At 43.2% G+C, this 23,330-nt stretch overlaps 1 protein-coding gene across 4 annotated transcripts in view; it reads right to left on the bottom strand.

Moving 5' to 3' along the window:
• The window catches only part of LOC146966777 (disco-interacting protein 2 homolog C-like), a 67,113-nt gene that overhangs the window by 6,515 nt on the left and 37,268 nt on the right, over positions 1-23,330 (bottom strand). For all 4 annotated transcript variants that reach the window (XM_085763857.1, XM_085763856.1, XM_085763858.1 and 1 more), the window contains 21 exons: positions 23,073-23,175; positions 22,886-22,950; positions 22,600-22,693; positions 22,317-22,436; positions 21,399-21,513; positions 19,567-19,706; positions 17,659-17,795; positions 15,027-15,235; positions 11,641-11,755; positions 10,603-10,804; positions 10,134-10,234; positions 8,504-8,584; positions 7,285-7,408; positions 7,062-7,183; positions 6,863-6,974; positions 5,644-5,753; positions 5,060-5,190; positions 3,385-3,553; positions 1,628-1,798; positions 823-884; positions 672-729 (listed from right to left, as the gene is read on the bottom strand). In XM_085763857.1, the coding sequence (XP_085619983.1) occupies positions 672-729; positions 823-884; positions 1,628-1,798; positions 3,385-3,553; positions 5,060-5,190; positions 5,644-5,753; positions 6,863-6,974; positions 7,062-7,183; positions 7,285-7,408; positions 8,504-8,584; positions 10,134-10,234; positions 10,603-10,804; positions 11,641-11,755; positions 15,027-15,235; positions 17,659-17,795; positions 19,567-19,706; positions 21,399-21,513; positions 22,317-22,436; positions 22,600-22,693; positions 22,886-22,950; positions 23,073-23,175 (2,541 nt within the window). The remainder of the gene's footprint in view (positions 1-671; positions 730-822; positions 885-1,627; positions 1,799-3,384; positions 3,554-5,059; positions 5,191-5,643; positions 5,754-6,862; positions 6,975-7,061; positions 7,184-7,284; positions 7,409-8,503; positions 8,585-10,133; positions 10,235-10,602; positions 10,805-11,640; positions 11,756-15,026; positions 15,236-17,658; positions 17,796-19,566; positions 19,707-21,398; positions 21,514-22,316; positions 22,437-22,599; positions 22,694-22,885; positions 22,951-23,072; positions 23,176-23,330) is intronic.

Genomic DNA, 23,330 nt, shown 5'->3' with positions numbered 1-23,330 from the left:
AGTACCGTTTCACTCATTTTATTTATTCTGACTTTGATCTATTTTATAATTCAATTTATAATATAAAGTGTTTTGAGCACCTATAAAAGCACTTAAATAAAATGTATTATTATTATTACTCCAGTACACTGTGACATCACTGATAGCCGTGGCCTCTAAGCAGAGACGACAGCGACTCTCCTGGTGTGAACCTCAGAGATGATACGAGCTCTGAGCTTTTAGATCCAGGCAGAGTCGTCCTGATAAATGTGCAGCGAAGCCCACGTGTCCTCAGACAGACTCAGCATGGACTCCAACCTGCTGTCTGCCTTGACTCAGTAAATGTGGGAGGAGAGCGGGCAGAAATAGCTCCGGACTCTTCTGCGCTTCAGTGATCTGTTTATACTGACGGCTGCTGTAGAGCGCCGTGAATGGTTTCCTCACCGTGAGTGGTGGTGCGTTGTGCGTCAGTGATTCTCCCACAGCGAGTTTCATCTCAAAGAGAAACGGAAACTTTTCCTCTCGAGTTAAAAACAAACTCAAGAATGTGACTTTGAGCTCTTCGTGTCGTAAAAAAAACATATTCAAATGATCAACAGGAGTTAAATCATTCAGCAGCAGGGAGTGGGCAGCCTGTTCCAACAGCCAGTGTTTTAAACATCGACATAAATCTGAGTCTCGGTGCTGCTCACCTTGCCAGACTCCATCAGTGGCAGACTGTGAGGGGAACCTCTCTCCACCAACCGAACCCTGAAACACAAGAAATGTGCAAATGTCAGACGTTGGTGCAGTGAAGAGGAAAACGGTCCAGAGCCACAGATGTCAGGTCAGAGAGTGTGTTACCTGTCATGGCGCAGCGCTCTCATGTCCACGTACACGGTGGTGGGGTCCGGTCCTGAAGTGCCCTGCAGCCAATCACAACACAGACATGGTGAGTGTATCATCACACACCTGTGGTTTGTTTCTGTGGGTGCTTAATGTGACTTTATGACTGCATGATGACTTCTAGTACTAATAAATATATATAATTGATATATAGTATAATAAAATTATTCCTAACTTTATGGGCAACAGCATATATACATATATATATATATATATATACACACACACACATATATACGTACTTTTACTACTACTTTAATTTTCACAGTCATATGTTTGGAAGAGATTGATCAATAAAGTTTTGAGAAGATATTTCATATATATATGTATGTATATATTAAGAATAAATCAAATTGTCACAATCATTTCATGAAAAGAGGTAAGAAAAATAATGTTTCATTCAAACTTTATGGGAAATAAATATAAACACAAAATATGTAAAGATAAAGGGTCCACATTCAGCTGTGACAGTGACTACACAGTGAATATACATAATGTAAATAAATCATTAATGTCTTCCATATATTTGTTGTAGTCAATGAGTTGCATGTTTTCTGATGCTGATGGTTATTGTATTGTATTGTGGTGCTGATGATTGACTGTAGCTGTACTGTAGCCTACTGTGTTCCAGTGCAAATTCAAGACTCTATTTGTCATTTCTCAGAGTGTCTGCATACTCAGAAAAAGGTTGTTTCTCATCAGCATTAAACAAACATTCCCTATAAAAACACAAACAGTCCTTTAGCTCTGGTTTCCTCTGTACCTGCAGGCAGATGGCCAGGTTGACCCTGCAGCCGAAGGCCGTGCTGACGGAGCGCGGGTGAAGGCCGAGGTCTTTGAACAGTTTGGAGAAGGAGTGTGTGAGCGACATCCTGGGCCGCTCCTCCGCCACCACCACACAGGCCCGCACCCGGGACAGATCCAGACCCCGAGCCTGCACGACAAACACACGTTTAATCACATGGAGGTCTGAGGAGGTTTCATCACATCAGGCAGAAGGACGCCTGACTACAGAGAGAACCAAGTCAGTGAGTGTTTTGTGAAGAGAAAAGGTCAGTAAAGTGAGGAACACGTCTATTTTTCTCACTCTATGTGCAGCTTCCAGTTTCCATGGAGACTTTTAGACGGATAATCACTAAAATTAACTTCCGTCAGTGACCAATCAGAGGCTGCTGTTCCTCCGGCACTCGGCCGTGGCCTCGGGGTGAACAGACAGAGACGGACTGTGAGTTTATTACACACGTCTCCTGTAGAGGACGAGTGGAGTCACTTAGACCGAGACACAGTCTGCAAGTTCCTCTCTCTCTTTATATTTATCAGCTGTAAGACCGATGCTGGGGCTGCCTGACCTGATGCATTGTGGGAAAGGTGACCAGCCACCAGACTACAAGTAAAGTTTGTCCTGCTGCAGACCAGAGTTTACACCAGTGGCTTTGGGATTAAATATTGTATTTCACATACACTGTGACTGTATCTACAATATGAGCATACTGGTATATTTATTGGTATCAGCTGGAAATAGTACATGTCATCATTCAAATTTCTAATTGGTTCTAATACAGTGTATTGTTTTTACATTTGTGCCTTTATTTTCTATGTATAAATATAGTATGTCACAATAATTTGAAGTATTAACATATCCTGCATTTACAGACAGTCTGTTGACAACATGGATAACACAGTGACACAGCTGTCTGCACCACAGAGGGTTTCTCTCTCATTTCACACATTCTTATTTCAAATTGGAGAAAAAAAAATTGTTGCTGTGGGTTGAATCATCAGTTTTATCAGCTTCATGACTGAGCAGCTAGAAGGAGCTATTTTCATATTAGACCAGGAACAGTCTGAAGGTTTAGAAACAAATACATTTATAATATATGTGATATATAACAGATGTTTTGTATGTTTATATGAAATACATATGGCATTAAAAAACTGAATGTTTCCCTCCTTCTTCCCAGTGGCCGTGTAACATATCAGAGAAAACTGTATAATGTTATGACCCTGGATTTCAGATAAAACCCCTTCAGTTGGGGGACGGCATAGGACAATAATAGAATACAGTACTGTATATACCTCTGGACTTCCTGTCCAACACTAATGTCTTTGAAAGAATATGGAAACCATTTCTTGACTATATTAATGTGAATATTTCTGCTTTAATGACAACAACAGCATTTATGTATATATACAGTATATATATATTGTTTGTTTTTCTTTTCTTTTCTTTATTCAGCTCCCATTTTATTTCACCCTATACTTTATAATGTACCTGTCACATTTACTTGAAACTGATCTTTCTGTACTGTATGTGTTTTTTTGTTTATTCCTGTCTTGTGTTTGTTTGTTCATTGATATTAATATTAATATTATAAAAAATAGAATATATATAAAAAACAGAATATGCTGGCAGACAGAAGTTTCTCCTCTTTCTTCATCATCAAGAGCTCATTTCTCTTATATTGTTAAGTGAGCGCTATCACCTCAGTCTGCTGTGTGGTGTGTCGGTGCTGTGCTGACCTTGAGCGCCTCGGTCTGCAGGCCCAGTCCTTTGGTGCACAGCTCCATGACGCTGTAGGAGCAGAAGGTGTCTCTCACCCTCAGCTGGCTGACGGCCAGCAGCCACAGAGCCGGGTTGGACTCCAGCTCCACCGGAGGGATCAGGATGGACTGGTGGCCCGAGTACACACTGCAGACACACACACGGACCGACACACACGCCTCTTTGTGAGTTTTGATGATTTTTAATGCTTTGAGAAACTCAAAACAACATATGTGCGTGTGGAGGACACATCCATCAGCTCCTCCCACTCACAGAGGCATCAGAGGACGATGAGTTCTGAGGATCCGTCACACTTTTCTTACCAAGGTGATATTTAATGATTACGTGCAATAAAATCAACATTCATCCTTTATATAACTGATCCGTCTCGAACTCTCATACCGACGGTGATTTGCAGACTGTTTTATTTAGACGACAGCGTGTAGCCGCTCGCGCCAAGATGAGAATTTATGAGTGGGGAGTTTAAAAGTATCCAGACCTGAGATGTGGAGCCAGGACTTAAGATTTAAAGACAGTGGAGCTTCAGAGTGTCGCAGATAAACATCGCCGCAGTGAATCTGTTATTAAAGGAGGTCACACAACATCGATCTGGACTAGAACATGAGCCCGAGCATCTGCGATGTAAAGAAGGCAGCAGAATGGAGCGGAATGAGCTTTTAGCATTTCTCTGTTTCCAGTGGTGAATTTCTAAAGAACGTCCAAGTGTGTGGACACGGCTGCACTCCGTCCCCTCCTCTCACAAACCATCAGACTGCTCATTGTGCAGGCTCACCCTGTTTGTAGAAGCAACAGGTACAGAGAAGAAAATTGTGTGTATGACTGTTTTCTGACCTTTTTCTTTTTCCACCCGCTCAGCAACACTGGACAATTTGTATTTTATTTGTGTATTTATGCCACATTTGTATTCTATTGCACTTCACTTATGTTATTTACAGTAATTGTTTACTTAGATGCTCTGTGCTGTTTAGATAGATTAGATAGATAGATAGATAGATAGATAGATAGATAGATAGATAGATAGATAGATAGATAGATAGATAGATAGATAGATAGATAGATAGATAGATAGATAGATAGATAGATAGATAGATAGATAGAATGTACTACAGAACGAAATAACTTTTGCATTAGGCCACAATAAAAACAAATAGATAAAAATACCGTAATAAAACTAACCAAGTTAGAAAAACCAGTAGAAAAATATATAAATAAAATAAAATAAATTCTACAAATAAAACCTGAGTTGAGTTTGAGTTGAGTTGAATTATTATTATCTGCTCTCAAAGGTAAACTCGATGTAAAAAAGTCATGGCTGGCAGAAGCGGCGCCAGAACAGCGACAGTGTTGACACCTGAGTGAGGTAGTGTCAAACACAGGTGAGGTGATGGAGACCGTCCATCTGCTCATTATCTTCATGTTTCTGTCCGACTTAGAGATACTTTATTGATCCCTGTTGTGTTTCTCTATAGATGTGACACAGAAACACAGTCCACAAATGTTAAGCTACACAGCAAACCTACTATAATAACAGGAAGTTATGATGCGTTTGTCACTAACTCAGTCTCTTTCAAACCGAAAACATATTTACTGGTGTGCAAGGAGGTGTGGATGCATTTTAAAGGTTGCACCGACCTGCAGAGACACCAGAGGACGAAGCCCAGGCCGCAGTATGGATCCAGACAGATGGCAACCTCCCTGGACGGGTACAACTCACACTGCAGCTTCACCGACCGACAGAAGGCTCCCACGGCATTATGGGACATCTGGACAGTGGGGAACAGGGAGAGAGACGCAACGACACGCACAGAGACAAACAAGGAACAGGACGGAGGGGTTGGACGGTTATTACACAGGTTATTCAAGGTGCATCAGCTGACTGACATTTTCTCAACCGAAAAAAACAAACACGTTTTCCTTTAGTCAGGTTTGTAAAGTGCATGAATGTGTCGTCCTGCGGCTCCACACTGTAGCAAACATGTATCTCTGGGGGGAGATGAAGCTCTGCCTCTGATGTTTACTACATATAAAGTCTCCTGTATGTACTCTACTGTACTATAGTGTGTGATGTTTATTGCGGCGCTGACGACTGAATTTCCCAGAAGGGTGAAAAAGTAATGAATAAATAAAACGAGAGAAGGAGGGAAGTGGGTCCAGGCAGTGGAACGAGCGGCTGTAAGCGGTTTGGGCTGAGCGACCGGGATTAACGCTGAGCTGACCTGAACCCCGGCCAGCATCCCAGTCGTCGACACGCTGAAGTCCAGATAGGCCAGGCCATCAGGGTTGGTGGGCTTATAGAGAGCTGGAGGCTTCTTCTTTGGCAGGTCATCTGCAAACACACACACACACACACATTTCTTTTTTATCATTCTCAAGAGGACCGCCTGTTCGGTTCCATCCATTTCAGAAACACTGACCCAGAGTTGAACCCAGAATATTACTACAGCAGTCATGGAAATAAATCTTAGATGTCCTGTGGTGGTTGAGGTTTTCTCAGACAGACACATGAAACATCTCTTTTAAATTGCACTAATCTGCAAACATGGTCGGATGTTTGTCTTGTGATTCTCAAGGGACAAAAACACTGAGTTCAAACCAGAACAAGAACCAGGTTTTTTGTTTTCTCATAAAATGAAAACAATCACCAGGTTAACCACTGTTGGATTTATAGTAGGTACTAAAGATGTTTTGCTGTTGCTACCTGGCTAGCATTAGCACAAACAGCTGTATACTCATCAGTACAGAGAGCTTTAGTCACTGTTGCATTTACAGTACAGATGTTATAACACTTCCTCTGAGAAGCTACTTCTTCATTGAAGATAACCTGCAGTGACTCGGTATCGGAAAATGACCGGACGGGCTGCTCAGGTTGTAGCTAGCTGGTTAGCTTGCTAACTTAAGTGATGAAAACAGGTCTTGATGAGTAAAGGAAAGAAATCTGATGCTGAACTCACAAATTTTCTTTGGACTTGTCAGTAAACAGCTGTTAGCGTGAACGTAAGCTACATAGCAATAGCAGAACTTATCATTAGCAGCTAACTGATGCACACAGACATGATCCAGGAAGTAAATGTAAGTCATTTTGTCACACAATGACACTTTAAAAACACCACCTGTGTGTGTGTTTACAGTGTTTTGAGGCAGGTCCCATTGGGCTAGTGTTAAGGGATTTCACATCAGTGCCTGCTGCAGTGTTTGAATACGAGAGGTGTCACGGAGAAGTGTGATTAATGTGCACGTGTAAGAGCAGGTGCATGTGACATGACAGCTTCATGAATGTAGTAATGTGTTGGGATATAACAATGCAGGGTGTGAAATATTCACAAACACTGCTCCCTTTGTGTTACATGTGAGGCTGTTAAAGTGCTTTGGTGGTAAAAGCTAGAGTAGTTAGATTGAGAGCTGGGGTCCATGTTTGTGTTGGAGAGGCCACAGTACCAGTGTCCAGGACGGGGGGCCAGTTCCTGATGTCCACCGTGGCCGTGGCCTCCTTGGAGCGGAGCAGCTTACAGATGACCGCCGTGGTCATCACACAGGCCGAGTGGCTCACCTGGAGAGAGGAGGGGTCAACGGTCAGTGGTGGGTATCGTTGGATTAATATCACTTCTGGTGTCTCAAAATCTGTCCAATCTCTGACCTCCACGATCATCTTGACGGTGGGCAGGGTGGTGGAGATGTTCTGGGGGTGCGGGGGCCGCACCGTGATGGGGACACAGCCCGCGTACAGGCAGCCATAGAAGGCTGCGATCAGGTCTATACCTGCAGGAGACGCACACACAGAGAGAGACAGAGGTGTGAGTATCCAGATGTGTTTCTATAAGAGACTCTACATCATCATTATCATCGTCATCGTCACTGACCTGGCGGGTAGACCAGGGCGACGTGGTCTCCCTCCTGCAGACCTCCTCGCTCCATCAGCAGAGCAGACACTCGCTCCGCCCTCTTGTGCAGCTGCAGGCAGGTGAGAGAGCTGGACACGGCCCCCTGGGGGAGGGGAGGGAGGGCAGAGGCTGTTAAAAGTGTCTGTCACAATATGTCTCTATTGTTTTGTGACAAACTTTTTATTGAACATTTTGAACACTATATACAAACATAGTGCCATTGTCTTGCAGGGCTCCAGACTGCCCCTACATGTAAATGGGGGCATTTTGCCCATAAAATTTGGGACAGTGCAAGTCAATTTTTCATCTACTTGCACATGTGAAACCAGTAAATTTGCCTCTCTTCTTTATTTATAACGCTGGTGAAACATGGATGGGGAGACTCAAAAAATCTGATATCTGTCATTATAGGTGGCAGGTCAATGTATGTGAGTATCATGAATAGTTGCTTTGCAAGTCAATTTACAAGCGTGCGCCCCAAAATTTTCTGCTCGCTGTCCTAAAATTTTAAGTTAGGGGCCACTGTGCTCCTAGTGAAAAATTTTAGTCTGTAGCCCTGCCTTACTATTAAACACTTTAAAAAAAAAAAAAAAAAAGAGAGAGAGAGAGAGAGAGAGAGAGAGAATTAAATAAATAAAAATATTGTACACATAAGTAAATAGAAAGAGGAGAAGTAGAGGACAGGAGATGAGCTGACCTACAAAGATAAAGTAAGCTAAAAAAGTACAGACATTTTCCAGACCCACCAGTGGGGGCTCATTGCATTATATGACACATGTGAGGAGCGTCTTGCAGTCAGACAACATAATTCACAGTAACACAGTAACATATGCGAGCAGGCAAAGTTATGTCAGAGAGAAAGCTGATGAGAGCGTTCCAGGCCTGCGCTTTATGTATGACAGCCAATGACCTTTCTAAAAGAGCAAAGTCTCTAAAATGACGGAGCCATTCTTTTATATGCCACTCTTTTTTACTTTTTTCTGGTGTATAACTAAAAAATATAATCAAAGACATGTTGATGTCAAACATACAGATCCTGTGCATTGGTTCTTGAGCTGTATTGAATTGTTAACTATCGTTGAGATGCTTTGCTGTGTCTGGTCTCTGATTTATTATTTCTTGTAAAAATCGACGACACCAACTTTATTTAGAACATTTGTGCGTTCATTCTGAAGGGCAGAAGCGTGTGTGTCCTTACGCGGGAGCTGAGCAGGGTGTAGAGGACGTGGTCTGGTGTGGTCTGAGCTCTCCACTGCAAAACCTCAGACAGGAACAGGAACTGAAAGACACAGTTGTTACAAACATGATTTTTTTTTTTTTGACCACAGATTCCCTCCTTCCTCTCCAGAGCTCCATGTGCTTCCTGTTTTCCTGTTGAGGGTGAAGTCCAGGACACAAACTGAATCTGTCTGATCCAAACGGACCAACAGCAGAGATTCACCACCTCTATCTATCTATCTATCTATCTATCTATCTATCTATCTATCTATCTATCTATCTATCTATCTATCTATCTATCTATCTATCTATCTATCTATCTATCTATCTATCTATCTATCTATCTATCTATCCTATACTAAAACGTGACGTCAACCTATGAGTGGCCATAGTGTAACTGGAAGAGTCACGAGAGCGACGTCCGACACGAGAATCAAACCCGCTAATTTAAAAAAAAAAAGAAGGGAGGAAAAAGGAAGGAAAGATAGATTGAGGGAGGGAACAGATTGGGTCAATTGGGTCAAAAAGGAAGGAAGAAGTAAGGATGAAGGGAAGGAAGAAGGAAAGAAATATGGAGGGAGGGAACAGATCAGGTCAATTGGATCAAAAGAGGAAGTTAGAAGACGTAAGGACGACGAGAAGGAAGGAAGGAAGGAAGGAAGGAAGGGGAAAAGGATTGTGGAAAGAAGGAGGGGAGAAAGGAAGGAAGGAAAGAAGGAAGGATGGAGGAAGGGAATTAATTGGGATTAATTGAACAGGCCTAGCTGATCCGAGTCATAAACTCCAACAGCAGGACTGCAAACAACACATGAGACATAAAACTCCACTCTAGTCAATACCTGAGCCACTGAGAGGACGAGTGAATCAAACATTAGATTTCACCACGTCGGATTCATTAATATGGTTTTAATCGATACCACAGGTGAAAAACAAGCTGCTGATGCCACAAACCACCACAGAAGTAGACAAGTGTTGATGAAGCTGTTTCCTGATTGGTCAGTTCAGAAAAAAACCTGTTGGCTGATTATCACCCTACATCGATCGGTCCTTCAGATCGAGATGGTCGGCTGCGCTGCTTCTCCAGAATGTCAACTTTTAAATCAATCATTAAGGAGGCAGGGAGAGCTGACCTTCACTTCACTCACTGCCCAAATTATTCATGAGAACAAGACATCAGACATTTCCCTACAGGCAGAGGAGGGAGAGTTTGTAAGCCATCAGTTATCAAAACATCACACAGACACACTCGCACCTCTGCATGTGTGTGTGTGACGGTTTGACCCTTGTTTAGGGCAGGATTGTTTTCATTTTGAGCTGTTTTTTGTATTAAAATGAAAAAAACTGTGAAATTTCAGACAGTTTTTTCCACATCAACAGTCCAGAGCTCAAATAAATTCAGGTTACAATGAATAAAGCAGAGAAACACAGCGATGAATGATTATTAATGAGCTGTTGTAGCTCTAATCTTGTTTTTAATCATTTGGCCACAGACTTTAATTTATCATGGGTAGTCCAGAGGTCACTCTGGATTATGTTCTTCATTACCATCGTTATTAGTCGTCTTATATAAATTCAGTGTGTGTGTGTGTGTGTGCGCGCGCGTGTGTCACCTGGTCATTGTCGTCAGTCTGTCCCAGATCTCTGCCGCTGGCCTGAGCGATCCTCTTCCCTGACACCAGATTCCCCACCATCACAGAGGCAGGTCCAATCTCTGCAAAACACAGACACACACACATTTAATTTTTTTAATTATGCTCCTGCAGGCACCAGTGGCAGGCACTTTGCACTTTACAAAGTATGCATTTTTTATATGTACTGTACTTTTCTTAGGTGACCGTCAGCCTATCCATGGGGGCAAATTGTCCATTTTTATTCTATCTATTGTATCTGTTTATTGATTTGTTTATTGGTTGTCTATTGTCCTATTGTCTTAAGTGTTCCTGTTTGCAAATCCTTTTCCAATGTGGTCTCCCTCCACACATGGCAAATAAACTGACTCTGACTCTGACACACTGAGCTACAAACACACAAAGGCCATGTACAATACGACCCCCCCCTCCACAGGACCGTGTGTCTCACCTGGCTGTTTCTGCCGTGGTTTGGGCAGGTTGGTGACACAGGTGTGGGGGCACATGAGGACGTTGCAGGGGTGCAGCCCCCCCTCCAGGTACAGCTGTTTGATCTCTGAGAGGTGGATGCCACCCAGAGGGGTCTTGGGGAGCGTGTTGGCCGGGACCAGCGCCAGGCAGAACACGCCCGCCCCGTGGATACTGTCGATGGCCTGAGAGAGAGGAGGAGGAGAGGGAGGAGGAGGAGAGAGGAGGGAGGAGGAGGAGGAGGAGGAGGAGGGGGGGGTTCAGAGGACAGTTAGAGGACAGACAGAGGAAGGGGAGGATTATGTTCCGATGAAGAGGTGTTTTTACTCGTGACTGGCATTTTTTCAAAACTGTGGTTCTTCTTCCAGAGCAGCTGAACGACGACACACAGACGTAGTGTTATGTAACCAGGAGCCATTCCTCTTTGAATTGTCATTTATGGACAAACAACGAATAACAACTAATAATCAATCAGATCCAGCAGAGCAAGAAGAAGAAGAAGGGAAAGAGAAGAAGAAGATAAGAAGAAGGAGGAGGAGAAGGAGAAGAAGATGAAGAAGAAGAAAATGAAGAGAAGAAGGAGAAGGAGAAGGAAAGGAGAAGAAGAAGAAGAGAAGAAGATGAAGCAAGAGAAGAAGAAGAAGATAAGAAGGAGGAGGAGAAGAAGAAGAGAAGGAGAAGAAAGAGAAGAAGAAGAAGAAGAAGAGAAGAAGGAGAAGAAAAAGATAATGAAAAAGAAGAAGAAGGACGAGGAGGAGGAGAAGAAGAAGGAAAGAAGGAGAAGAAAGAGAAGAAGGAGGAGGAGGAGAATAAGAAGAGAAGGAGAAGAAAGAGAAGGAGGAGGAGAAGAGGAAGGAGACGGAGAAGGAGAGGAAGAAGAAGAGAAGGAGAAGAAAGAGAAGAAGAAGAAGAGGAGAAGGAGGAGAAGAAAAAGATAATGAAAAAGAAGAAGGAGAAGGAGGAGGAGGAGAGGAGGAAGAGGACTGAGCTGTCCAGGAGCAGTGTGTGTGAGGCGTCCCACCTGCAGCACGCGGCTCATCCACTGGAAGCTGTCCTCCTCGGTGGAGTCGGGCCGCTGCTCGGCCACGACCACGATCCTCTCGTCCCTCAGCACCGTCACAGAGAACACGGCTATCCTGCAGACACACACACACACACACACACACACACACACACACACACACACACACAACCCTCAGTCTGCAGCCATTTTACCTCTCATTCCCCGTTTCACAGCTTCATTTTGGGCTCTGAGAAGTTGTTTTGACCAACATGATATTAACGATTCATTAGTTGAAAGAGAAAACAACAAGCAGGTTAATTGGGCTCCGAACGGCTCCGAACACGACTCTGCCTCGTTCACCGAGCTGACAGTTTGGATCAGATCCTCTGAGCTGAGCGACGCCCCAAAACTACTAAATCAGACCTGAGCAGAAAAATCCTCCCTGCAGCCTGGAGGGAGAGCGAGAGGGAGAGAGGTTTTTATTCAACAGCAACAGATGAGTCACTCTGCGAGCGCAGCGGTGAAATCTGCCTCAAGTGTAACCCTGACAACATTTCATCAGCCCGGCTCTCAGCGGAGAGGTTTGGACCGCTGTCATGGTTGTTAAAGATGCTGTTTTCAGAAATACAACTCCAAATCCACAACCCATACAGTACATTTAAGATAGAAAAACTACAACGACGATATTATCATATTATTACCACAACAATCCTGGCCATAAAGGGGCACCACACTGTTTACTGTTACTGCCTTATCATGTGATGTAAAGTTCCTCTCTAACCATGTAGAAAAACATACATGCAAAAATGTGATAATTCATATTTTGTTAATCATGGTTTCCTAAGGGTTGCAGTGTAGTTCTCAAAAGCTGGAAATCTAACTAACATTTAATAAAAGGCTGGAGGAAAATGACCAAAATGGCCTGATAGGAGCAGCTGATTTTTATGTTGAACGACAGAGAGGAGGTTTTTTGTGAAAATCCTTACATGAATGAATTACTGAATGTCTGACTGGTGGACTGGAGCTCTGTCAATGTATTTACTTAAATGATAGGTCATGTTTGTGTGTGTGTGCTGGTATTGGATTGATTTCCATTTTAGTTTCTTGTATATTTTGGGCCAGGTCTTTTGTTCTGGTCCAGCCACCGTTCATATTCATATTGATCTTCTTGTTCCATTGTTAAAAACCAATAAAAACTACCTTGCAAAACAAAACAAAACATGGTTTTCCCAAATAAAGATGAACAAACGTAACTTTTAAGAGTAAAACTTGCTCTGCTTGTAGCACTTTCTGCTCATTTTAGAGCACTTTTATATTTTTTACGATGGCCATAACAGAATGCACAGATTTTCTACATCTAATGTAACGTGTTGTTCGTCTACTGTTTGTGTGATGTATGTACAGTATGTTTTGTAATCCATGCCAGTGCCAAAGATAATTTTCCATTTTATTTAAAGAGGAACTATTTTCAGCTTCACTGCAGCTGCATTTTTACCTTAATTAAACAGCTTTGGAGTAAAAATAACGTGTTACAGGGAGAATGGAGGCTCCCTGCCTTCCACCTAGTGTCTCTTGGCTGAAAACCAACTTTGCAAGATCAGCTCTCGTCTCTGCGGCACCGCAATACAAACACGCCCCATAACCCGTAATCTATGTTTATGACAGATTAAACTACACAAATATACACGTTGTAACATCATATATGATATATAACATTATGTACCGCTCTTGATTGATTTCTCACCGGCTTTGTTGTCAACAAATGCACATGGCCGGGAGTAGGGTTAGCAAAACAGAGGAAAAGCGACTAGACTTGCATAGTTCCTCTTTAAGTTCAATGGACAATAAAGTAGTCTGAGTCTGAGAATGGTAAAACTATGACTGAGGAATCGTCTACTCTTATTTCCTCATCTAAAAACCTGGATCAGGCCTTGAAGCCCGCTGCTAGTGCTAGTTATTTGTTTATGTTCTCTGTTAGCTTGTAAATGGCAGTAGCTGACACAGTAACTGAGCTAATATGCTGACTCGCAAAAGAGCAGTGCATCTTGGGATAGCTGGCTGTAGAGAACACATTACAGAGACCTCAGTCAGACGTATCACAGTTAGCGGGCGCAGCTAGCATTTTGTATTTGTTTTTTTGTTTTTGTTTTTTTAAGTATATTTTTGGGTGTTTTGTCTTTATTTGATAGCACATAGTGAGACAGACAGGAAAGGGGGAGGCAGAGAGAGGGGGAATGACATGCAGGAAAAGTCCGCCCGCTTGTACCGGTATATACCGGCGGTAGCTCTTTTCTCGTCCAGTAGTTCTAGTTTGTCACATTCACATATTCACACAGTGCTAATGCTAACTCTCTCTCTGCACTGATATGGTCCCAGGTTCATGTAGCCCCTCCCACTGTCCCTACAAGTACCAGGATTGGCTCCTTAGATTTGTGATGTATGAAACTCTGCCTTTCTAAACCTGTTTCTAACACTGCCATTGGTTCACTGCAGGTTGACAGGATAATTTCACTTCTTATGTCCTGTATTATATAAAAACATCACATACACGTTAACAAGTTTGAAGGCTTAATTTCCATTGTAGGGGGTTTTTAATATCCACTGCACACACTCACGAGCGCAGACCCTGGACTGCAGATCCAGGCTGTTACTTTTACTTAGTGAAACTTTTTTGGTTAAAAGAGCTTCAGAATAAATAAGTTGACACCGGTAAGAGGGAGAGTGTCAGCAGCAGTTAGTGGAGCTTCTGATTTAAAGTGTGACTCCTTTAGATCCTCAGGTTTTAGGAGTGTGGCGTCACATCAGAAGAAAGCAGCAGGAGTTTGAAGCTGGTCTGACAAACTGTTTGTGTGTTGGAGGTTCATCTGTTTTCAGCTGGAACCTCCACTGCAGGCTCTGTTTCAGCGGGAACATAATAAAACTGTACAGTGTGTGCATACGACAGGAAGGACGCCATCTTTCATCAGAGCAAAACAGACGCCACTTTAGCTGTGGCGGTGAAATGTAAACACAGAAACAATAGACACACGTACGCAGTAAATCCTAAACCTTCATCATCAGCATCAAACTTTCATCTTGGTGTCTGAAGTGCAGGATTCAGGATTTTGTGTTCACAGTTTCTGCAGCAGCTTTAAATAGCTCGTAAGGACGTCATCAGACTCTGTCAGGTGAAAGATGGCTTTTGTCCTCGGTGGCCGTGGACACAATTAAACTTCACTCTGTTACCGTTTCTGGATTCATCCACTATTGCTCTACTTTATTAGATTTATTACGTGTGTTGGGGGGCGACTGCTCATTTATCACCGTGACAGTGACGGTGCCGGGGTGGGACGTCTGGCCGCTGTTCAGCTGCTGTCGATGGGAACAACGTTAGAGACCGTCGGCCTGCAGCGAGACACACCCACCTGCCCCTGTAGACGAACTTCATAGGCTCCACCGCCAGCGCCGTGGCGACGATGTCGTCGGCGTTGTGCCTCCGCCCGCTCACCATGATGAGCCCGTCCATCTTGCCGGTGATGAAGACGAGGCCGCCGGGGCCGATGAAGCCCAGCAGGCCGGTCCGCACAAAGGCGTACTCGCTGATCAGTCCCCCGCTGGCGCTCACCGGGTACACCTGCAAACACACACACACACACACACACACACACACAGGTTTTAGGCTGCAGAGTCTCCATGGCAACCAGCCAGCACTGGAGCTGTGCGACACAGTCAAGATCAGATATGGCAGTATTTTTAACTCAGAACTTTAACGTGGTGAATGTCAAGCTGCTGGGCTTAATACAGTGGATCAGACAGGTGCTGTGGAGGAATCTCACTGTTCTCCGCCGAGCTACAACACACTAATGGATAATTTAACACGCGAAAAGATGACAGTGAAGAGAGTTTAAAATGTCATGAAGGTTGATATCAGAGATCGTTATCACTGAGTCTAGGGTTCTCGGATTTATCTTTCATATGTTATTAGAAAACATACAAATATGAAGTGATGTGATTCTCATAATCTCAAGAGCATTTTGTAAAAGTGGTGAGTGGAAAAGACAATTTCAGCAAAGCGTTAAAGGTCTCAACAGGCCCGTGCTTTATCTTCAGTGCTGATCTGTAAGATATATTTTAGGTTTTAGGAACCAAATCATCTCAGTCTGGTTTGAGATCTTCTCTCTCAGGCTTCTCTAGAGCTCTGGTATCAACGGGTCAGAAGAGAGGAGGCTCTGAGCGTCGCCTCTGATTGGCTGACTGTTCTCCACTGAGTCAGTGGGAATAAAAATATCTCAGATAGATTTCAGGTAAAATACTAATATATACCAAATCCTGTAAGGTTGGATGGAGGGTCCAGGTGGGCGGGGCTTTCACATGGCTGAGAGTGGTGGCTGCTTCGTTGTGACATCACAAAGCTGCAGAGGAACTAACAGCTTGTTATAAGGCTTATTAGTTTCTGAATACAGGCTGTGTGAGTTTCTCTGTGGACTGAGGCTTTGATACTTTCACAGTATCAAACAACTCACAGGACAATGTGAGACCTTTAAGATGGGACGGGCAGGTTCCAGTAGAGCTGGGCAATTAACTGTAAAAGTATCATTCCTAAATTTTGAACCTCCTACTGACTTCATCTTGCTAATATTCAGGTAAAATGCCTCACATTATGTTTACGCCTAAAGTCCACACTACTCAGAGACAGAGAAGACAGAGACTTCTGGAAACGCTGCTGGACCTGTTTTAGTCTAAAACCTCCAGGGTTGCGTTGGAGCGTGGACAGACTGACAACAATCTGTGTTCGGAAAAGATAAAAAAGAAAAAAAGGTTCACACCACTGGTGTACTGCTCCCCAAGGGTCCCAATCCTGAAGAAGATCAAAATGTCAACTATGTAGTTCTATTCTACAATTAACTTTGGGGAGCGTTACACCAGTGGTGTGAACCTTTTTCCTTTTCCAATAGATTCTGCATTTTGTTCTGCACCTGGTCTCCAGATTGGATGTGCATGAGCTAGTTTCTTCTAACTTTGGAAAAGATAACACAGAAACCGGCCTTTTCTCCTGATTGGATCTCATCTGCTGTGTTTACCAGGTAGTGGTGAATGTAAGTTAACTTGGATAGTGACCTAATGTAACATCCAGGGGCGTGTCCAGACATTTTTGATAGGGGTGGCCCAAGTGGGGCACTGACTTATGGTGGGGTGGCATGAAGCGTGCATAAGAGCCTGCGTACACACATTACGTACTCATGTATGCACACGCAAACACACACCCACACAGGTTTTAGCCACACCCAGTTTTGTCTGCAAAACCCATATCTACTTAAAATACTAACACTGCAAAAAAACTAGAGCTACTAGTCAAAATACAGTGGAGGCAACATACAATTGTGATTTAAAAAAAAAAAACCTCAATATTTGATTCCTAGAAAAAAAAAATTACTTGCCAGTACAAAACAATGTATAAAATGCCTCCGACTGGACATATAAACCATCATATTTTGGGGTGGCACCTGGGATGGCCAATCAGATTTCAGTGGTGGCCTGTGCCACCCAAGGCCACTCTCTGAACACGCCACTGGTAACATCATCAACTCATCTAATCACCTGGACACAATCACATCAATGAATATGGAAAATCTTGATACAAATGCAAATACCAGGTCAAAATGTATGGACATCTGGACTCCATATCTCCATTTTTCCAACTCTACAGTGGCTTCAGTGTGAGTGAATTGGTTTTTTATTTTTTCATTCTTATCTAGTTTTTCTACGGGAGGTTGATGTGGGCTGTTTCCTATTCATTGTAGTGGTGAGGTGTATGTGAGATGTATATATGTGTATGGACTGTCTAGACCAGTGTTGTACTGAGTGTTTTGTTGTTTTGTTGCTGTGGTTGTTCTGTTAATGTAAAAAAAAAAAAAAAGGAAAAAGCTCAATAAACATATTTGAGAAAAAAAGTCAAGTCGCTCAGTCCTGGTTCCAGTGCTGTTATACTGAAACTATTGAGAAAAGATCTCTGTTGAAAACATGAGCTGCATGTGTGTTTGTGTTGAGCTCCCTCACCTCGAAGGTGTTCTTGGTCATGCCTGTGAGGCCATAGTAGGACGTTCCCGTGGCGATGGAGCACACACAGAGCTCGCCGATCTCGTCCGTCTGACAGAGCTGTGGGACGCCCTCTGGCTTCACCACACACGCCAGGCCTGGGTCAGCGACACAGAGGAGGGAAACACACGGCATTAACACAGTTTTCGGTTCCAAACTGATCCATTATTCACCCCTACACTCGCCGCGCCTGTTCAGAGACACCGACCACACATCAACTTTCATCTTAAAGTAGCTTCTTCTAACCCACTTCTTACGTCTGCTTAACTCTCTGCTGCTCTAAAACCAGGTTAGTTCACTAACTAGGTTAAAACAGAAAATCTACAGCAGGTAACATCTGAAATCAGTTGATTGTCTTTATACTGTTTTGCACAGTTTCATTTGGGATCCTGATCAGTCTCCAGTGACTCAGCGATAAGTCCGTAGCTTTAACTTCGGGGGTTTTAAATCTCACTTTGAGGCTGATGCTCTTCCAGAGGAAAAGCTCCTCGCTTATGAAAGAGCGGAGGAGAGGAGGAACTCCGCGGTCGGAGCTGACAAGATTCCTTTAATTCCCCCGTTCAGCGGCAGTGTCCCCGGCTGGTGCAGCAGGTGTAGTTCCTGCACCGACCACCGGGTGGGGTGAGTGCACGTGAGAGCGGGTGACGGTGGTTTGGTCAACAGGGTTTACACAACCCTCCTGCAGATCACTGAAGAGACAGAGCCTCACTCCATCCAGTGAAAATGTCCTCCTAACACTCAGTTTCTATTACATGCTTCATTTCCATTGTTTTCATTTGTCTATCGGCCTGTGACGCTCACTAATTGATAAAAATATTAACAAGGTTTCTCTTCGAAACTAAATGTATAACCCCATCTCTAAAAACTCTCAATAAAAAGAGATTTTATATATATATATATCACACCACATCCTCCTCTCCATATATACATATATATATATATATATATATATATATATATATATATTAACAAGGATGTAGCAACACAATCAGCTCATGAAGGATTTTTAATTACTATGAAAATAGCATAGCTGAGGAGAGGATGTGATGTCATCAGTTGTTTTCTATTATTATTATTTTGCTATTGTCTCATCTTACACTTAACATCACAATCAATACAGTTTTTTTTAAATTTTTACTTTATTTACTTTATTTCTGCTGATTTCCACTTCTGTTATATCTGTGCTGTTGTCATGACACTGTAGCCTACATGTGAAAGCTCAACTAGGAACAAGAGCTGTAGATTATAGATAGCTCTAAACTATCCAGCTTTGAATTAAACCGTGTTGATCTGCATTGTTCCTAAATAAAATAAAAACTGTAGTTTTACTTTATGTCGATTTTAAGATTGGCCTCTTGATAATTTCAAACATGTTTGTGTAAATACGCAGCCAGTCAGTGGTGTTATTAGATCTTGGTCCAACCATGCAGTGTGCAGGTGTTGAATTTGTTTTTGCTTTTTATCTTCAATAGGATCAAACTGATTTGTTCTGTCCTAAATAGTATGAAAACTTGATATCCTGAGATATTCCTCTGCAAATCTTACATGTTGTAAAGATCTGACTGAAACTGACACGATACGAACACAAGGAAGTAACTGATCAAAGGATAAAAAACAGAGATTATCAATCGGACCGGATAATTGATACAAGGTTTTGATGCCTAACAAGAGTCTTCACTGTCTTTCTCTTTCTGTTTGATCCAGTGTTCTGCACTTTCATCTGCCTTCAACCATCAACACGTCCAATCATAAATTACAGTTTTCACTCCAAACCAGAAACAAGCAGAGCTGGAAGGTTTTAGCTCTACACCTTTCACTGATGCCACTACACACACACACACAGACACACACAGACAGATAGATGTGTACCTCCTGGTGTGACGGTGCCCACATCTTGCACGGTGAGCACCGACAGACGCTCCTCCGTGTCGACCCTGACCACGGCGTAGGTCAGACCCTGCATGGACAGAACGCCGCGACCCGGAGGCAGGCTGCTGTCCTCCACTGGCCTGCACACCACACACACACACACACACACACACACACATACTGTATCAACATGGCTCTTCATGTCAGTAGATACTAAGCTACACCACATGGATGTCAGATAGAACTCTGTTCACGTTTCAGTTTGTTTTTCACTATGTTCACATGCAGTCAATTATCGCTTTCATAACCAGAATATGAGCAATAACCCAGTTGCGCACGGCCATGTAAACACCAATAACCCTTTAGAAAGGTTTTTAAAAACCTGAAAATGACCCCCAGGTCCTTTTCTAACCCAAATATTTGGTCATGTATACACCTATGGGGATATCCCCATCGAAAGGAACATTAATTTGTGTTCTGCGCATGTTCTATCGCAAGGAATCTTGGCCTTTTGAGTACAGGAACTACGTTGTAAACATGGCGAAACGAAAGATAACACCACGCTTTTCGAGGAAACAAATTACTTCATAAGTGGTGAAAGACATGAACATCATGTCTTGTGTAGACGGTAGAAAGTACCGGGATAGCGAGATCTGCAAGAAGGTGAGCGGAGAGTTACACGAAGCAGGGTTTGGAAGCGGAAATGATGCGCACTGCGTCATAACGTTCTCCATGCGTCGAGACGTTTTCCGTGCGTCGCTGTTTTGATCGGGATATCCCAATTGATTACAATTACCATGGATACAGGAATAACCCTGTTTGCTCACGCATGTAAACGGGTTATTCCGAATGTTTCAGAAACCGAAATATTGACCTTAACCCGAATATTGACTGCATGTGAAGGTAGTCATTGAATGAATTTGCACATGATGTCTCACATTACACATAGGGCCTACTGTATGTGTACTGTGTTGGGCACGTTACTATTAAAAAGTAATTAGTTATACAGTAGTTATTAGTTACTTTCCCCAAAAAGTAACTATTTAGCAACTGAATTACTACATTATTAAAGCAACTAATTACCAGGAATGTAACTATTGTGTTACTTAAAATGCTCAAATATGTCAAATTAGTTGAACTCGCCCCCCTAACCAAAACCCTAACCTCCCATTTATCTGGAACTAACCAACTCACTCAGGAGTATATAACATACACTTTAACAGGTGTATCATTTTGTGACGGGACTTCTTGAGTCAAGTAACGGTGCATTTGAATGTCAGTAACGGTAACGGTGTTATAACGGGGGAAACAGAAACTTTTTGGATTACTTGTTACTGAAAAAAGTAGTGCCGTTTAACATACATGCTTGTGTTTGTGTGTGAACAAAATGAAGTCTGGTCTTTGTTGTAACTGAAAGCTCAGTAATATCCTCCATCCTCTCACATCTATTATAGTCGCTCACCGGTTCTCTTGTGCAGCATGTGTTCTCTCCTCAGTTTGATAATGTGTTGTGTTGTTGGCTTTGATTGATCAGTGGCTCTGCAGCTTTGATAAGGAGCTGTGAGCTGGAGAGGGAAACAATCCGGACCTGGCTTCTCTCCTTTGTCTGGATTGTTTACTCTGTACCTAATTATGTATTTACCGATCGTCTCTGTGTGGTTGTGTTTGCAGAGGTGAGTGCGTTCGTAAATCCATTTGCATATTTGTGCGCGTACGTTTGCATAATCTTTGTATGTAAAGTAGGATCGAGAGCACGTGTGCAGTAAGTGTGTGTGTGTGTGTGTGTGTGTGTGTGTGTGTGTGTGTGTGTGTGTGTGTGTGTGTGTGTTTACCTCCTGATGGCCACGGTGAGGGCCTCGGGGGAGCTGGCGCAGGGACAGATGACCTCGGCCCTCAGGCCTTTGGTCTGAAAGACGTTGAGGAAGGCGTCGCAGGAGGAGATGGACCCTGAAAGACACACACACACACACACACACACAGTCACAAAGTGTCACAGCTCCTGATAAGTGTGTGTAAACATATTGAACTGCCATTAGGTCTGTAATTTGAAGGAGGCGGTGTCCTGAACATTTTTTTTTAAATGACTTAAAGGATGAGACTGATGTTTCATCCTCAATAATCTCATCAGTGGAAACTGTTTCGTGCGGTTCCAGCGGCTGAACTCAGGTCAGTGGAGTGCGGTGTTGGTGTGAGGTCCAGCTGATCCAGCACAGAGCAACCTACTGTCTTTGTGGTTTCTGTTGAAGTGGTGGTGCATTCAAGGACACTCCAACATTTAAGAGTTGCCTGCTAAAAACTGTCCAGGTGTGTTGTCAGAGAGCCGTGTGTAAATGTACTGAAACTGTTCTACAAACTCATTTACATACTATTTTTAACTGTTTCTAGGTAGAACATAAAGAAATCTGTATTTTCCATCAGGATGTGATACAGTGGGTGATTTAATGAAACAACATCATGAAAGTTTTAAAGCTCTAAATTGATACTGACTTGCACTGACACCACAGTCTGCGTGGAAGAAAAGGAGAATGACTAGTTGTGGTTGACAGTCATTTGAAGTTGCTCGTTTTCACTCTACTTGGGTTGAAAATCATTTATTTTGCCAAACGCGTGTAGTTGGACACGTCCCGCTCTATTCCTGTAAAATGACCCAGTTTCCCGCCTTCCCGAGGGACTTCATCCATTTCCCTGACATTCTCTATCTCTAATACTCTTTAAAGTGTCCTGGCTGCGGAGGCTGGGTGTGACCTTACAGGGGTTTGATCCGTCGGCCACCAGCAGCATCCTCAGCGAGCTCAGGTTGATGTCCTTCTGGTCTTTGTGGGCCACCAGAGCCCAGTGCATGTCTCTGGACTTCACACAGGCTACCTTGGCTGCAGGGGGAGACACACACACACACACACATATATATATATATATATATATATATACAGACAGACAGACAGATAGAGGGGAAATTAGCATTTAATCTATCTGACAGACAGGTGAGTGGAGTGAATTGAGTGAGCTGAGTGACAGGTGGAGTGTGTGTCTGACCTTTGTACTGGCAGACTTTCTGGATCCACGACAGAGGGTTGACCTTCATCAGCGAGTAGGGCACGCTGATCACGTGCATCATGTTCATCACACTCTGCACACACACACACACACGCACAAAATGAGTTGGTATTTAAAGCTGAAAGAGCTGTTTCACATTTTTATCATGTGTCTGACTCTGTGTCTGGATTTTGTTATTGAAACATGAAAACGATTTTACATCTAAGACATTAAAGACATAATTAGACTGATATTGATTAGTGCTGCTGACGGCTCTGTGTCTCACCGTCAGGATGCCGTGCCACAGCCCCACGTCCTTCTTAAAGTCAAGAACGTTGACGATGGTCTCCGCTACAGCCAGAGAGGAGGAGAGAGGAAGCTGAATTATTAAATTCTGACCCAGACATTGAGCCGTGTGTGTGTGTGAGTGTGTGTGTGTGTGTGTGTGTGTGTGTGTGTGTGTGTGTGTGTACCCTCAGTGTAGCTGCAGGACTGGGTGAGAGCCTGGCAGTGTGTGAGCAGGGCGATCCTCGTCACCGTGACTCCCAGCACGCTGCCGTCCTTACAGGTTTTGTACTGAGAGCAAAACAACAGACGGAGGGTTTGGATGAGAGGAGAGGGAGCGTCAGTCATCCTCGCGCTCGCTGTGCGCCGCCGAGGAGGCTTTATTAGATCAGTTCAAAATGGCTGCTGCTTGACATATGAAAGGCCAGCCGTTACAATAAAAGGGA

Source organism: Trachurus japonicus, chromosome 20 (assembly GCF_045865225.1).
Source record: "Trachurus japonicus isolate A0001 chromosome 20, Traja_1.0".
Lineage (NCBI taxonomy): Eukaryota > Metazoa > Chordata > Actinopteri > Carangiformes > Carangidae > Trachurus > Trachurus japonicus.
The sequence above is the reverse complement of the archived record's forward strand: the minus strand, read 5'-3'. Positions and strand labels throughout refer to the sequence as shown.